At 41.6% G+C, this 17946-nt stretch overlaps 1 protein-coding gene across 1 annotated transcript in view; it reads right to left on the reverse strand.

The window, feature by feature from the left end:
- The window catches only part of CDC7 (cell division cycle 7), a 281927-nt gene that overhangs the window by 241572 nt on the left and 22409 nt on the right, over positions 1–17946 (reverse strand). Inside the window, exon 5 of the mRNA XM_053693123.1 lies at positions 14788–14930. Within this exon, the coding sequence (XP_053549098.1) occupies positions 14788–14930 (143 nt within the window). The remainder of the gene's footprint in view (positions 1–14787; positions 14931–17946) is intronic.

The following is a 17946-nucleotide window of genomic DNA, read 5'->3' on the forward strand; positions in this document are numbered from 1 at the left end:
ATTGTTCAGATGTGGGGTCTTCCAGAAATAGATCTGATGGCTTCTCATCTAAACAAGAAACTAAGCAGGTACCTGTCCAGGGATCCTCAGGCGGAAGCGGTGGATGAGTTAGCAGTTCCTTAGTGTTAATAACCTGCTTATATCTTCCCGCCTCTGGTTCTTCTTCCAAGAGTGATTTCCAAGATCATCATGGAACAATCGTTTGTGTTGCTGGTGGCTCTAGCATGGCCTCACAGGTTTTGGTATGCGGATCTTGTTCGGATGTCCAGTTGCCAACGTTGGCCACTTCCATTAAGGCCAGAACTTCTGTCTCAAGGTCAGTTTTTCCATCAGGATCTCAAATCATTAAATTTGAAGGTATGGAAATTGAACGCCTAGTGCTTAGTCATAGGGGTTTCTCTGACTCAGTGATTAATACTATGTTACAGGCTTGTAAATCTGTTTCTAGGACGATTTATTATCGAGTTTGGAAGACTTATATTTCATGGTCTTCTCAAAAATTCTCTTGGCATTCTTTTAGAATTCCTAGAATTTTACAGTTTCTTCAGGATGGTTTGGATAAGGGTTTGTCTGCAAGTTCCATGAAGGGACAAATCTCTGCTCTGTTTTATTTCACAGAAAGATTGATAAGCTTCCTGATATTCACTGTTTTGTACAGGCTTTGGTCTGTATCAAGCCTGTCATTAAATCAGTCTCTCCTCTGAGTCTTGTTCCTTTTGGCCATCTCTTCTGCTAGAAGAGTGTCCGAATTATCTGCTCTTTCTTGTGAATCTCCTTTTCTGATTTCCCATCAGGATAAGGCAGTTTTGCGGACTTCATTTAAATTTCTACCTAAGGTTGTGAATTCTAACAACATTAATATTGTTGTGCCTTCTTTGTGTCCTAATCCTAAGAATTCTTTGGAGAGATCCTTACATTATTTGGATGTGGTAAGAGCTTTGAAATATTATGTTGAAGCTACTAAAGATTTCAGAAAGACTTCTAGTCTATTTGTTATCTTTTCTGGTTCTAGGAAAGGTCAGAAGGCTTCTGCCATTGCCTTGGCATCTTGGTTAAAGCTTTTGATTCATCAGGCTTATTTGGAGTCGGGTCAGGCCACGCCTCAGAGAATTACAGCTCATTCTACTAGACCAGTCTTCACTTTGTGGGCTTTTAAGAATGAAGCTTCATTTGATCAGATTTGCAAAGCAGCAACTTGGTCTTCTTTGCATACATTTACTAAATTCTACAGTTTTGATGTATTTGCTTCTTCGGAAGCAGTTTTTGGTAGAAAAGTTTTTCAGGCAGCTGTTTCAGTTTGATTCCTCTGCTTATGTTTACGTTTTTTCTTTTCATTATGAAAATAAACTTATAATTTGGATTGTGGATTAATTTTTTCAGAGGAAAATGTCTGTTATTATTTTATCCCTCCCTCTCTAGTGACTCTTCCGTGGAGTTCCACATCTTGGGTATTACTATCCCATACGTCACTAGCTTGTGGACTCTTGCCAATTACATGAAAGAAAAACAATTTATGCTTACCTGATAAATTTATTTCTCTTGTAGTGTATCCAGTCCACGGATCATCCATTACTTGTGGGATATTCTCCTTCCCAACAGGAAGTTGCAAGAGGATCACCCACAGCAGAGCTGCTATATAGCTCCTCCCCTCACTGCCATATCCAGTCATTCGACCAAAACAAGCCGAGAAAGGAGAAACCATAGGGTGCAGTGGTGACTGTAGTTTAATTAAAATTTAGACCTGCCTGAAAAGGACAGGGCGGGCCGTGGACTGGATACACTACAAGAGAAATAAATGTATCAGGTAAGCATAAATTATGTTCTCTTGTTAAGTGTATCCAGTCCACGGATCATCCATTACTTGTGGGATACCAATACCAAAGCTAAAGTACACGGATGATGGGAGGGACAAGGCAGGAACTTAAACGGAAGGAACCACTGCCTGTAGAACCTTTCTCCCAAAAACAGCCTCCGAAGAAGCAAAAGTATCAAATTTGTAAAATTTGTAAAAAGTATGAAGCGAAGACCAAGTTGCAGCCTTGCAAATCTGTTCAACAGAGGCCTCATTTTTAAAGGCCCAGGTGGAAGCCACAGCTCTAGTAGAATGAGCTGTAATCCTTTCAGGAGGCTGCTGTCCAGCAGTCTCATAGGCTAAACGGATTATACTCCGAAGCCAAAAAGAAAGAGAGGTTGCCGAGGCCTTCTGACCTCTCCTCTGTCCAGAGTAAACAACAAACAGGTTAGATGTTTGGCGAAAATCTTTAGTAGCCTGTAAGTAAAACTTCAAGGCACGAACTACGTCTAGATTATGCAAAAGACGTTCCTTCTTTGAAGAAGGATTAGGACATAATGATGGAAAAAACAATCTCTTGATTGATATTCTTGTTAGAAACCACCTTAGGTAAAAACCTAGGTTTTGTACGCAGAACAACTTTATCTGAATGAAAGATCAGATAAGGAGAATCACAATGTAAGGCAGATAACTCCGAAACTCTTCGAGCCGAGGAAATAGCCATCAGAAAAAGAACTTTCCATGAAAGAAGTTTGATATCAATAGAATGAAGGGGTTAAAACGGAACCCCTTGAAGAACTTTAAGAACCACGTTTAAGCTCCATGGAGGAGCAACAGGTTTAAACACAGGCTTAATTCTAACTAAAGCCTGACAAAATGCCTGAACGTCTGGAACTTCTGCCAGACGCTTGTGTAAAAGAATAGACAGAGCAGAAATCTGTCCCTTTAAAGAACTAGCTGATAATCCTTTGTCCAAACCCTCTTGGAGGAAGGACAATATCCTAGGAATCCTAACCCTACTCCATGAGTAATTCTTGGATTCACACCAATGAAGATATTTACGCCATATCTTGTGGTAAATTTTCCTGGTGACAGGCTTTCGTGCCTGTATTAAGGTATCAATTACTGACTCGGAGAAGCCACGCTTTCATAGGATCAAGCGTTCAATCTCCATGCATTCAGTCTCAGAGAAAGTAGATTCGGATGATTGAAAGGACCTTGTATTAGAAGGTCTTGTCTCAGAGGCAGAGTCCATGGTGGAAAGGATGACATGTCCACTAGGTCTGCATACCAGGTCCTGCGTGGCCACGCAGGCGCTATCAATATTACCGATGCTCTTTCCTGTTTGATTTTGGCAATCAGACGAGGGAGCAAAGGAAACGGTGGAAACACATAAGCCAGGTTGAAGAACCAAGGCGCTGCTAGAGTATTTATCAGTGTCGCTTCTGGGTCCCTGGACCTGAATCCGTAACAAGGAAGCTTGGCGTTCTGGCGAGACGCCATGAGATCCAATTCTGGTTTGCCCCAACGGAGAACCAATTGAGCAAACACCTCCGGATGGAGTTCCCATTCCCCCGGATGAAAAGTCTGACTTAGAAAATCCGCCTCCCAGTTCTCTACACCTGGGATATGGATCGCTGACAGGTGGCAAGAGTGAGTCTCTGCCCAGCAAATTATCTTGGAGACTTCTGACATCGCTAGGGAACTCCTGGTTCCCCCTTGATGGTTGATGTAAGCCACAGTCGTGATGTTGTCCGACTGAAATCTGATGAACCTCAGTGTTGCTAGCTGAGGCCAAGCCAGAAGAGCATTGAATATTGCTCTTAACTCCAGAATATTTATTGGGAGGAGTTTCTCCTCCTGAGTCAACGATCCCTGAGCCTTCAGGGAGTTCCAGACTGCACCCCAACCTAGAAGGCTGGCATCTGTTGTTACAATTGTCCAATCTGGTCTGCGAAAGGTCATACCCTTGGACAGATGGGCCCGAGATAACCACCAGAGAAGAGAATCTCTGGTTTCCTGATCCAGATTTAGTAGAGGGGACAAATCTGTGTAATCCCCATTCCACTGACTGAGCATGCATAATTGCAGCGGTCTGAGATGCAGGCGCGCGAATGGCACTATGTCCATCGCCGCTACCATTAAGCCGATTACTTCCATGCACTGAGCCACCGTGGGGCGCGGAATGGAGTGAAGAACACGGCAAGCATTTAGAAGTTTTGATAACCTGGACTCCGACAGGTAAATTTTCATTTCTACAGAATCTATTAGAGTCCCTAGAAAGGAAACCCTTGTGAGAGGAGATAGAGAACTCTTTTCTTCGTTCACTTTCCACCCATGCGACCTCAGGAATGCCAGAACTATCTCTGTATGAGATTTGGCAATTCGAAAGCTTGACGCCTGTATCAGAATGTCGTCCAGGTAAGGAGCCACCGCTATGCCTCGCGGTCTTAGGACCGCCAGAAGTGAGCCCAGAACCTTTGTAAAAATTCTTGGGGCTGTAGCCAACCCGAATGGAAGAGCTACAAATTGGTAATGCCTGTCTAGAAAGGCAAACCTCAGGAACTGATGATGATTCTTGTGAATCGGAATGTGAAGGTAGGCATCCTTTAAGTCCACTGTGGTCATGTACTGACCCTCTTGGATCATGGGTAAAATGGTTCGAATAGTTTCCATCTTGAATGACGGAACTCTGAGGAATTTGTTTAGGATCTTTAAATCCAAAATTGGTCTGAAGGTTCCCTCTTTTTTGGGAACCACAAACAGATTTGAATAAAACCCCATTCCTTGTTCCGTCCGCGGAACTGGATGGATCACTCCCATTACAAGGAGATCTTGTACGCAGCTTAGGAATGCCTCTTTCTTTATCTGGTTTGCAGATAATCTTGAAAGGTAAAATCTCCCTTGTGGAAAAGCTTTGAAGTCCAGAAGATATCCCTGAGATATGATCTCCAACGCCCAGGGATCCTGAACATCTCTTGCCCACGCCTGGGCGAAGAGAGAGAGTCTGCCCCCTACTGGATCCGTTGTCGGATAGGGGGCCGCTCCTTCATGCTGTCTTAGAGGCAGCAGCAGGCTTTCTGGCCTGCTTGCCCTTGTTCCAGGACTGGTTAGGTTTCCAGGCCTGCTTGGATTGAGCAAAAGTTCCCTCTTGTTTTGAAGCAGAGGAAGTTGATGCTGCACCTGCCTTGAAATTTCGAAAGGCACGAAAATTAGACTGTTTGGCCTTTGATTTGGCCCTGTCCTGAGGAAGGGTATGACCCTTACCTCCAGTAATGTCAGCAATAATTTATTTCAAACCAGGCCCGAATAAGGTCTGCCCCTTGAAAGGAATGTTGAGTAATTTAGACTTTGAAGTCACATCAGCTGACCAGGATTTGAGCCATAGCGCCCTACGCGCCTGGATGGCGAATCCGGAATTCTTAGCCGTTAGTTTAGTCAAATGAACAATGGCATCAGAAACAAATGAGTTAGCTAGCTTAAGAGTTCTAAGCTTGTCAACAATTTCAGTCAATGGAGCTGTATGGATGGCCTCTTCCAGGGCCTCAAACCAGAATGTCGCCGCAGCAGTGACAGGCGCAATGCATGCAAGGGGCTGTAAAATAAAACCTTGTTGAATAAACATTTTCTTAAGGTAACCCTCTAATTTTTTATCCATTGGATCTGAAAAAGCACAACTGTCCTCAACCGGGATAGTGGTACGCTTTGCTAAAGTAGAAATTGCTCCCTCCACCTTAGGGACAGTCTGCCATAAGTCCTGTGTAGTGGCATCTATTGGAAACATTTTTCTAAATATAGGAGGTGGGGAAAAGGGCACACCAGGCCTATCCCAACCCTTACTAATAATTTCTGTAAGCCTTTTAGGTATTGGAAAAACATCAGTACTCACTGGCACTGCATAGTATTAATCCAGCCTACACAATTTCTCTGGCACTGCAATTGTGTCACAGTCATTCAGAGCAGCTAATACCTCCCCAAGCAATACACGGAGGTTCTCAAGCTTAAATTTAAAATTAGATATCTCTGAATCAGGTCTCCCCGATTCAGAGACGTCACCCACAGACTGAAGCTCTCCGTCCTCAGGTTCTGCATATTGTGACGCAGTATCAGACATGGCTCTTACAGCATCTACGCGCTCTGTATCTCGTCTAACCCCAGAGCTATCGCACTTGCCTCTCAATTCAGGCAATCTGGATAATACCTCTGACAGGGTATTATTCATGATTGCAGCCATGTCCTGCAAAGTAATCGCTATGGGCGTCCCTGATGTACTTGGCGCCATATTAGCGTGCGTCCCTTGAGCGGGAGGCGAAGGGTCCGACACGTGGGGAGAGTTAGTCGGCATAACTTCCCCCTCGACAGACCCCTCTGGTGACGATTCTTTTATAGATAAAGACTGATCTTTACTGTTTAAGGTGAAATCAATACATTTAGTACACATTCTCCTATGGGGCTCCACCATGGCTTTTAAACATAATGAACAAGTATACTCTGTTTCAGACATGTTTGTACAGACTAGCAATGAGACTAGCAAGCTTGGAAAACACTTTAAAGCAAGTTAACAAGCAATATAAAAAACGTTACTGTGCCTTTAAGAGAAACAAATTGACAAAATTTGAAATAACAGTGAAAAAAGGCAGTTACACTAACAACATTTTTACAGTGTATGTAACAAGTCAGCAAAGCATTGCACCCACTTGCAAATGGATGATTAACCCCTTAATAACAAAAACAGAATAATAAATGACAAAAACGTTTTTTTTTTTTGTTTTGTTTTTTTTTAAACACAGTCACAACAACTGCCAGTCTACTGTGGTTGTTACCCTCCTCAAACACGACTTTGAAGCCTTTTGAGCCCTTCAGAGATGTCCTGTATCATGCAGAGGGAAGCTGAATGTCTCTGTCAGTATTTTTAGCTGCACAGAAAAGCACTAAAAAAGGCCCCTCCCACTCATATTACAACAGTGGAAAGCCTCAGGAAACTGTTTCTAGGCAAAATTCAAGCCAGCCATGTGGAAAAAAACTAGGCCCCAATAAGTTTTGTCACCAAACATATATAAAAACGATTAACATGCCAGCAAACGTTTTATATTACACTTTTATAAGAGTATGTATCTCTGTTAATAAGCCTGATACCAGTCGCTATCACTGCATTTAAGGCTTAACTTACATTAATCCGGTATCAGCAGCATTTTTCTAGAAAATTCCATCCCTAGAAATATGTTAACTGCACATACATTATTGCAGGAAAACCTGCACTCCATTCCCCCTCTAAAGTTACCTCACTCCTCCGAATATGTGAGAACGGCAGTGGATCTTAGTTACTTCTGCTAAGATCATAGAAATCACAGGCAGATTCTTCTTCTAATGCTGCCTGAGATGAAACAGTACACTCCGGTACCATTTAAAAATAACAAACTTTTGATTGAAGTTAAAAAACTAACTATAATACACCACTCTCCTCTTACTACGTCCATCTTTGTTGAGAGTTGCAAGAGAATGACTGGATATGGCAGTGAGGGGAGGAGCTATATAGCAGCTCTGCTGTGGGTGATCCTCTTGCAACTTCCTGTTGGGAAGGAGAATATCCCACAAGTAATGGATGATCCGTGGACTGGATACACTTAACAAGAGAAACATAATTTATGTAAGAACTTACCTGATAAATTAATTTCTTTCATATTGGCAAGAGTCCATGAGGCCCACCCTTTTTATGGTGGTTATGATTTTTTGTATAAAGCACAATTATTTCCAAATTCCTTTTTTGATGCTTTTTACTCCTTTCTTTATCACCCACTTCTTGGCTATTCGTTAAACTGAAATGTGGGTGTGGTGAGGGGTGTATTTATAGGCATTTTGTGGTTTGGGAAACTTTGCCCCTCCTGGTAGGATTGTATATCCCATAAGTCACTAGTTCATGGACTCTTGCCAATATGAAAGAAATGAATTTATCAGGTAAGTTCTTACATAAATTATGTTATTTTCAAAAATTATATTAAAATACTTGTCAGCAATTTTTAAACAATTTTTTAATGCAAACTATGTTTACTTAATAAGCCCTTTTAGAATATGCACAGTTCTTAACATGTTTTATGGCACTTTAAAAAAAAAAACAAAAAAAAAAAACACTTAAATGTAAGGTTTAATGAACGAAAGAGTACCTGTTTTAAGAGTATTTTTCTCCAACATAGGTGTGTCCGGTCCACGGCGTCATCCTTACTTGTGGGATATTCTCTTCCCCAACAGGAAATGGCAAAGAGCCCAGCAAAGCTGGTCACATGATCCCTCCTAGGCTCCGCCTACCCCAGTCATTCTCTTTGCCGTTGTACAGGCAACATCTCCACGGAGATGGCTTAGAGTTTTTTAGTGTTTAACTGTAGTTTTTATTATTCAATCAAGAGTTTGTTATTTTAAAATAGTGCTGGTATGTACTATTTACTCTGAAACAGAAAAGAGATGAAGATTTCTGTTTGTATGAGAAAAATGATTTTAGCAACCGTCACTAAAATCCATGGCTGTTCCACACAGGACTGTTGAGAGCAATTAACTTCAGTTGGGGGAACAGTGAGCAGTCTCTTGCTGCTTGAGGTATGACACATTCTAACAAGACGATGTAATGCTGGAAGCTGTCATTTTCCCTCTGGGATCCGGTAAGCCATGTTTATTACGATTGTAAATAAGGGCTTCAAAAAGGGCTTATTAAGACTGTAGACTTTTTTTTGGGCTAAATCGATTGATTATTAACACATATTTAGCCTTGAGGAATCATTTTATCTGGGTATTTTGATATAATAATATCGGCAGGCACTGTTTTAGACACCTTATTCTTTAGGGGCTTTCCCAAAGCATAGGCAGAGCCTCATTTTCGCGCCGGTGTTGCGCACTTGTTTTTGAGAGGCATGGCATGCAGTCGCATGTGAGAGGAGCTCTGATACTTAGAAAAGACTTTCTGAAGGCGTCATTTGGTATCGTATTCCCCTTGGGGCTTGGTTGGGTCTCAGCAAAGCAGATACCAGGGACTGTAAAGGGGTTAAAGTTCAAAACGGCTCCGGTTCCGTTATTTTAAGGGTTAAAGCTTCCAAATTTGGTGTGCAATACTTTTAAGGCTTTAAGACACTGTGGTGAAAATTTGGTAAATTTTGAACAATTCCTTCATGTTTTTTCGCATTTGCAGTAATAAAGTGTGTTCAGTTTAAAATTTAAAGTGACAGTAACGGTTTTATTTTAAAACGTTTTTTGTACTTGTTATCAAGTTTATGCCTGTTTAACATGTCTGAACTACCAGATAGACTGTGTTCTGAATGTGGGGAAGCCAGAATTCCTATTCATTTAAATAAATGTGATTTATGTGACAATGACAATGATGCCCAAGATGATTCCTCAAGTGAGGGGAGTAAGCATGGTACTGCATCATTCCCTCCTTCGTCTACACGAGTCTTGCCCACTCAGGAGGCCCCTAGTACATCTAGCGCGCCAATACTCCTTACTATGCAACAATTAACGGCTGTAATGGATAATTCTGTCAAAAACATTTTAGCCAAAATGAACACTTATCAGCGTAAGCGCGACTGCTCTGTTTTAGATACTGAAGAGCATGACGACGCTGATATTAATATTTCTGTAGGGCCCCTAACTCAGTCTGATGGGGCCAGGGAGGTTTTGTCTGTGGGAGAAATTACTGATTCAGGGAACATTTCTCAACAAGCTGAACCTGATGTGATTGCATTTAAATTTAAGTTGGAACATCTCCGCATTCTGCTTAAGGAGGTATTATCCACTCTGGATGATTGTGACAAGTTGGTCATCCCAGAGAAACTATGTAAAATGGACAAGTTCCTAGAGGTGCCGGGGCTCCCAGAAGCTTTTCCTATACCCAAGCGGGTGGCGGACATTGTTAATAAAGAATGGGAAAGGCCCGGTATTCCTTTCGTCCCTCCCCCCATATTTAAAAAAAAAAAATTGTTTCCTATGGTCGACCCCAGAAAGGACTTATGGCAGACAGTCCCCAAGGTCGAGGGAGCGGTTTCCACTTTAAACAAACGCACCACTATACCCATAGAGGATAGTTGTGCTTTCAAAGATCCTATGGATAAAAAATTAGAAGGTTTGCTTAAAAAGATGTTTGTTCAGCAGGGTTACCTTCTACAACCAATTTCATGCATTGTCCCTGTCGCTACAGCCGCATGTTTCTGGTTCGATGAGCTGATAAAGGCGGTCGACAGTGATTCTCCTCCTTATGAGGAGATTAAGGACAGAATCAATGCTCTCAAATTGGCTAATTCTTTCACCCTAGACGCCACTTTGCAATTGGCTAGGTTAGCGGCTAAGAATTCTGGGTTTGCTATTGTGGCGCGCAGAGCGCTTTGGTTGAAATCTTGGTCGGCTGATGCGTCTTCCAAGAACAAGCTACTTAACATTCCTTTCAAGGGGAAAACGCTGTTTGGCCCTGACTTGAAAGAGATTATCTCGGATATCACTGGGGGTAAGGGCCACGCCCTTCCTCAGGATCGGCCTTTCAAGGCAAAAAATAAACCTAATTTTCGTCCCTTTCGTAGAAACGGACCAGCCCAAAGTGCTACGTCCTCTAAGCAAGAGGGTAATACTTCTCAAGCCAAGCCAGCTTGGAGACCAATGCAAGGCTGGAACAAGGGAAAGCAGGCCAAGAAACCTGCCACTGCTACCAAGACAGCATGAAATGTTGGCCCCCGATCCGGGACCGGATCTGGTGGGGGGCAGACTCTCTCTCTTCGCTCAGGCTTGGGCAAGAGATGTTCTGGATCCTTGGGCGCTAGAAATAGTCTCCCAAGGTTATCTTCTGGAATTCAAGGGACTTCCCCCAAGGGGGAGGTTCCACAGGTCTCAGTTGTCTTCAGACCACATAAAAAGACAGGCATTCTTACATTGTGTAGAAGACCTGTTAAAAATGGGAGTGATTCATCCCGTTCCATTAAGAGAACAAGGGATGGGGTTCTACTCCAATCTGTTTATAGTTCCCAAAAAAGAGGGAACGTTCAGACCAATCTTAGATCTCAAGATCTTAAACAAGTTTCTCAAGGTTCCATCGTTCAAGATGGAAACCATTCGAACTATTCTTCCTTCCATCCAGGAAGGTCAATTCATGACCACGGTGGATTTAAAGGATGCGTATCTACATATTCCTATCCACAAGGAACATCATCGGTTCCTGAGGTTCGCATTCCTGGACAAACATTACCAGTTCGTGGCGCTTCCTTTCGGATTAGCCACTGCTCCAAGGATTTTCACAAAGGTACTAGGGTCCCTTCTAGCTGTGCTAAGACCAAGGGGCATTGCTGTAGTACCTTACTTGGACGACATTCTGATTCAAGCGTCGTCCCTTCCTCAAGCAAAGGCTCACACGGACATTGTCCTGGCCTTTCTCAGATCTCACGGATGGAAAGTGAACGTGGAAAAGAGTTCTCTATCTCCGTCAACAAGGGTTCCCTTCTTGGGAACAATAATAGACTCCTTAGAAATGAGGATTTTTCTGACAGAGGCCAGAAAAACAAAACTTCTAGACTCTTGTCGGATACTCCATTCCGTTCCGCTTCCTTCCATAGCTCAGTGCATGGAAGTGATCGGGTTGATGGTAGCGGCAATGGACATAGTTCCTTTTGCACGCATTCATCTAAGACCATTACAACTGTGCATGCTCAGTCAGTGGAATGGGGACTATACAGACTTGTCTCCGAAGATACAAGTAAATCAGAGGACCAGAGACTCACTCCGTTGGTGGCTGTCCCTGGACAACCTGTCACGAGGGATGACATTCCGCAGACCAGAGTGGGTCATTGTCACGACCGACGCCAGTCTGATGGGCTGGGGCGCGGTCTGGGGATCCCTGAAAGCTCAGGGTCTTTGGTCTCGGGAAGAATCTCTTCTACCGATAAATATTCTGGAACTGAGAGCGATATTCAATGCTCTCAAGGCTTGGCCTCAGCTAGCGAGGGCCAAGTTCATACGGTTTCAATCAGACAACATGACAACTGTTGCGTACATCAACCATCAGGGGGGAACAAGGAGTTCCCTGGCGATGGAAGAAGTGACCAAAATCATTCTATGGGCGGAGTCTCACTCCTGCCACCTGTCTGCTATCCACATCCCAGGAGTGGAAAATTGGGAAGCGGATTTTCTGAGTCGTCAGACATTGCATCCGGGGGAGTGGGAACTCCATCCGGAAATCTTTGCCCAAGTCACTCAGCTGTGGGGCATTCCAGACATGGATCTGATGGCCTCTCGTCAGAACTTCAAAGTTCCTTGCTACGGGTCCAGATCCAGGGATCCCAAGGCGGCTCTAGTGGATGCACTAGTAGCACCTTGGACCTTCAAACTAGCTTATGTGTTCCCGCCGTTTCCTCTCATCCCCAGGCTGGTAGCCAGGATCAATCAGGAGAGGGCGTCGGTGATCTTGATAGCTCCTGCGTGGCCACGCAGGACTTGGTACGCAGATCTGGTGAATATGTCATCGGCTCCTCCTTGGAAGCTACCTTTGAGACGAGACCTTCTTGTTCAGGGTCCGTTCGAACATCCGAATCTGGTTTCACTCCAGCTGACTGCTTGGAGATTGAACGCTTGATCTTATCGAAGCGAGGATTCTCAGATTCTGTTATCGATACTCTTGTTCAGGCCAGAAAGCCTGTAACTAGAAAGATTTACCACAAAATTTGGAAAAAATATATCTGTTGGTGTGAATCTAAAGGATTCCCTTGGGACAAGGTTAAGATTCCTAGGATTCTATCCTTCCTTCAAGAAGGATTGGAAAAAGGATTATCTGCAAGTTCCCTGAAGGGACAGATTTCTGCCTTGTCTGTGTTACTTCACAAAAAGCTGGCCGCTGTGCCAGATGTTCAAGCCTTTGTTCAGGCTCTGGTTAGAATTAAGCCTGTTTACAAACCTTTGACTCCTCCTTGGAGTCTCAATTTAGTTCTTTCAGTTCTTCAGGGGGTTCCGTTTGAACCCTTGCATTCCGTTGATATTAAGTTGTTATCTTGGAAAGTTTTGTTTTTAGTTGCAATTTCTTCTGCTAGAAGAGTTTCAGAATTATCTGCTCTGCAGTGTTCTCCTCCTTATCTGGTGTTCCATGCAGATAAGGTGGTTTTACGTACTAAACCTGGTTTTCTTCCAAAAGTTGTTTCTAACAAAAACATTAACCAGGAGATTATCGTACCTTCTCTGTGTCCGAAACCAGTTTCAAAGAAGGAACGTTTGTTGCACAATTTGGATGTTGTTCGCGCTCTAAAATTCTATTTAGATGCTACAAAGGATTTTAGACAAACATCTTCCTTGTTTGTTGTTTATTCTGGTAAAAGGAGAGGTCAAAAAGCAACTTCTACCTCTCTCTCTTTTTGGATTAAAAGCATCATCAGATTGGCTTACGAGACTGCCGGACGGCAGCCTCCCGAAAGAATCACAGCTCATTCCACTAGGGCTGTGGCTTCCACATGGGCCTTCAAGAACGAGGCTTCTGTTGATCAGATATGTAGGGCAGCGACTTGGTCTTCACTGCACACTTTTACCAAATTTTACAAGTTTGATACTTTTGCTTCTTCTGAGGCTATTTTTGGGAGAAAGGTTTTGCAAGCCGTGGTGCCTTCCATTTAGGTGACCTGATTTGCTCCCTCCCTTCATCCGTGTCCTAAAGCTTTGGTATTGGTTCCCACAAGTAAGGATGACGCCGTGGACCGGACACACCTATGTTGGAGAAAACAGAATTTGTTTACCTGATAAATTGCTTTCTCCAACGGTGTGTCCGGTCCACGGCCCGCCCTGGTTTTTTTAATCAGGTCTGATAATTTATTTTCTTTAACTACAGTCACCACGGTACCATATGGTTTCTCCTATGCAAATATTCCTCCTTAACGTCGGTCGAATGACTGGGGTAGGCGGAGCCTAGGAGGGATCATGTGACCAGCTTTGCTGGGCTCTTTGCCATTTCCTGTTGGGGAAGAGAATATCCCACAAGTAAGGATGACGCCGTGGACCGGACACACCGTTGGAGAAAGTAATTTATCAGGTAAACATAAATTCTGTTTTTAAAAACCGGGCACTCAAACTTAACATTCCGGCCCTTTTAACCCCTTAACGTGAAAGTCAAAATTTAAAAACTCATGATTCGGATAGACCATGCAATTTTAAACAACTTTCCAATTTACTTCAATAATGGATATCAAGAGAACAAACCAAATTTGATAATAGAAGAGTAAAAATAGGTAGGCTCATAGGCGCCAACATGTGTCTTTAATACTCTATTGCAGCAGTGTCTGTAACAAATTAACAACATTACTGGAAACATTGTTGCAAACACTGCTGCCATATAGTACTAGACACAGGCATGCTCCTGTGCACTTTCATAGTTTTACACTTCAACAATGGATTTGAAGAGAAGTAAATTTGATAATACTCCGGAATAAGTAAAATGGAAAGTTGTTTAAAATTGCATACTCAATTGTGACTTAACTGTCCCTTTAAGTATTGGTAATAGAAGGTTAATAAATAAATCAAACATTAGGCTGTGGTTTCAATTAGCAGAGACCGCTATTTCAAATATAAAAATATGCCTAAAGGAGCAATTTCTCATTCACTTTAAACTCTGCAGCTGGTACAACAAGCACATTGAGAATAAACATTTTACAGTACACTAACATTTGAAAGTATTTCACATATATGTATACACAAACACCCTTATTCTACATATACATGTGTGGCTAGCTTCTAAATGTTAAAACCCTGAATCAAGAGAACTTAATAAATTTCCAGATAAAATGTTAAACCTGAAAAGGAGGATAGCGCAAGTAAACTGTAAGACGTAAAACTGTAGGGGCAAGAATGACCACTCCTCCCCGGACTTTCACACCCTTGCATTTTAATTGTTTTTCAAAGGAATCAACAGAAAAACCATTAACTGGAAATCATCATCACTGATCATTTCACAAATTAAACATGTACATCCCCAATCGATGAAATATGCAAGAACTTACTGTTTTAGCCGCCTGTTGTATAAAAAGTTACTTGGCTTAACGTCCCGGTGTACAATTCCGAAGTAGTGAATACGTTTAAGAGCTTTAAGTAGATTAAACATATATTCCTTTACTTCCTCAAAGCTGAGAGAATGCAAAATATCCTAAGTGAAATTAATGATATATTAGTTAGTTTTATTGTACCAGAAAACGGTATAATAGTCACAATATACACATTTAAATTTGTTAAAAAGAAAAACAAAACCTCTACATGTATTAAATTTCTTTTCACACTGCTATAAAAAGTATTTTTACCAAATAAAATCTATCTACATTTTCAAGCTAGGGCTCGCCTCAAAACGTTTGAAAGGGATATATAGATATAGATAGATTATATATATATATATATATATATATATATATATATATATATATACACACACACACATACACAAAGAGACACCCAGCACTCACCAGCTAGCTCACAGCTAAGATAAAATCACAACTGGAAAGGTTAGACACCTGTGCACCCCTTCTGTGTTCTCCGTTTGTTTGGCTTTGTGAGCTCGCATGGTGTGGCTATGTTAGGGACTCAGGCAGTGGAAAGGACCTTGACGTGGTTCCTAAACTTTTCCCATTTGGCCAGATGCGGTAACTAACCTTTCCAGTTGTGTTTTTATCTTAGCTGTGAGCTAGCTGGTGAGTGCTGGGTGTCTCTATGTGTTGTATTACTTTTTGTTTGTAATCCCCCTTGTTTCTTGCACCCATTCCGGACTGGGGTTAACTGCATGTGGCTCTGGTGACATCACAGCTTTTTTTGGAGTGCTATTTAGCACCCAGGGCTGGGATGTTGCCGAATGCCGAATCACTGGATGTGTACCTGGTCCGGTCTTGGAGTGCAGTATATATATATATATATATATATATATATATATATATATATATATATATATATATATATATATATATATATATATATATATATATATATATATATATATATATATATATATATATATATATATACACACACACACTTTAGGTTTAGCACTCAACTCAGTCCGGGGTGCTCAACAAAACACAAATATTCCATATAAAGAAGGCACTCTCCGTTTTTTCACAAATTTTTACTGTGCATTTAAGTGACGTTTCGGGGTATCACCCCCGTCCTCAGACTTACTGTAAGTCTGAGGACGGGGGTGATACCCCGAAACGTCACTTAAATGCACAGTAAAAATTTGTGAAAAAACGGAGAGTGCCTTCATTATATGGAATATATATATATATATATATATATATATATATATATATATACACATACATACACACATATATATAAAAAAAAAAAAAAAAAAAAGACAAAAATTCCAGACTGGTAGCCAAATGTCAGAGGTGTGTTTATTCAGCAAGTAGTGAATAGGTACAGCAGCTTCATATTATCTGACATGTTTCGCGCATGCTCTCATGCGCTTCCTCAGAGCAAAAGATAGAAGACAGCACTCTCTGGTCTTAAATGCAAAGGTTGTTTTATTTGTAGTGACGTTTCGGGGAAAGCTTCTGAGGAATGGGAAGCTTTCCCTGAAACGTCACTACAAATAAAACAACCTTTGCATTTAAGACCAGAGAGTGCTGTCTTCTATATTTGGCTATTATTACCAACATTCATGCATCCTGGCAAATCATGATACTGTTCGTGAGAGTGTTAATATACATACATATATATATATATATATATATCTATTTTAGAATACAAGTAGGATTCTTAGTATATACCAAAGAAAAACCCTAAGATTTAAAAGCGCTCCCAGAATTGGTATAATCTACTTAGTCACACTGCCTAACTAGTTTATTAGTAAAAACTGATATAAAACCACTTATGTCACCTGCTGCTAATCTCTAAAATCAGAGTGATCCTCCTCAAGATCTCTCTTAACAATGATATCAAACAAAAGCGTATAGAAATAAAAGCGCTAGTTACGATAATCGGTTAAAAGCAGTTTGCTATATATAAAAAAACATGTATATAGGTGTACACACAATATATGTTGATATTCACAAAGTTCCCATTCAAGTATTGGTATGTAGGTGAAATGATATATATAGATTTCAATGGTTCTCCTTCGGGTCAAATGATATAAAACTTCTAATTGATCCCCTTTTGGGTGTCCACTTACTTCATACTACCTCAATCGCTATGAGGTAAGTATTAGACGTATCCAGGTGTATCTGCTCTCAGGTGAATGTTTTCACAGTAGCTCTTCTTGGGAAGATGCCTTTTATTAGTGGTAGAAACCTCCAGGTTAGAAACTTTCTCCCAGGTCACTGTATATTCTCCCTTTCCTTCCAAAAAAGCGCTTTTTGGGAGCACGGCTACATCGCCGACTAAAGATTAACTTAGTCCTGAAGAAGGCTCAGATGTGAGCCGAAACGTCGACACTGATGTTCGATTTATGACACGTTTTGATTAGTCAAAATAAAAGAAAATTTATGCTTACCTGATAAATTTGTTTCTTTTTAGACACGACGAGTCCACGGATCATCTTCATTACTTATGGGATTACACCTCCTGGTCAGCAGGAGGAGGCAAAGAGCACCACAGCAGAGCTGTTATATATAGCTCCTCCCTTCCCTCCCACTCCAGTCATTCGACCGAAGTTAGGAAGAGAAAGGAAAAGCCAAGGTGCAGAGGTGTCTGAAGCTTACAAAAAATAACAACCTGTCTTCATTACTTATGGGATACAATACCCAAGCTAGAGGACACAGATGATACGGGAGGGACAAGACAGGGAACCTAAACGGAAGGCACCACTGCTTGAAGAACCTCTCTCCCAAAAGCGGCCTCAGCCAAAGCAAAAAGTATCAAATTTGTAAAATTTAGAAAATGTGTGAAGAGGACCAAGTCGCAGCCTTGCAAATCTGTTCTACAGAAACTTCATTTTTGAATGCCCATGAAGCAGCAACAGCCCTAGTGGAATGAGCCATAAACCTCTCAGGAGGCTGCTGTCCAGCAGTCTCATATGCAAAACGAATAATACTCTTCAGCTAAAATGAAAGAGGTAGCCGTAGCTTTCTGACCCTTACGTTTTCCAGAGAAAATTACAAAAAAGAAGAGGACTGATGAAAGTCCTTAGTCGCTTGTAAATAAAATTTTAAAGCACGGACCACGTCCAAATTTTGCAG

Source organism: Bombina bombina, chromosome 10 (assembly GCF_027579735.1).
Source record: "Bombina bombina isolate aBomBom1 chromosome 10, aBomBom1.pri, whole genome shotgun sequence".
Classification (NCBI taxonomy): Eukaryota; Metazoa; Chordata; class Amphibia; order Anura; family Bombinatoridae; genus Bombina; species Bombina bombina.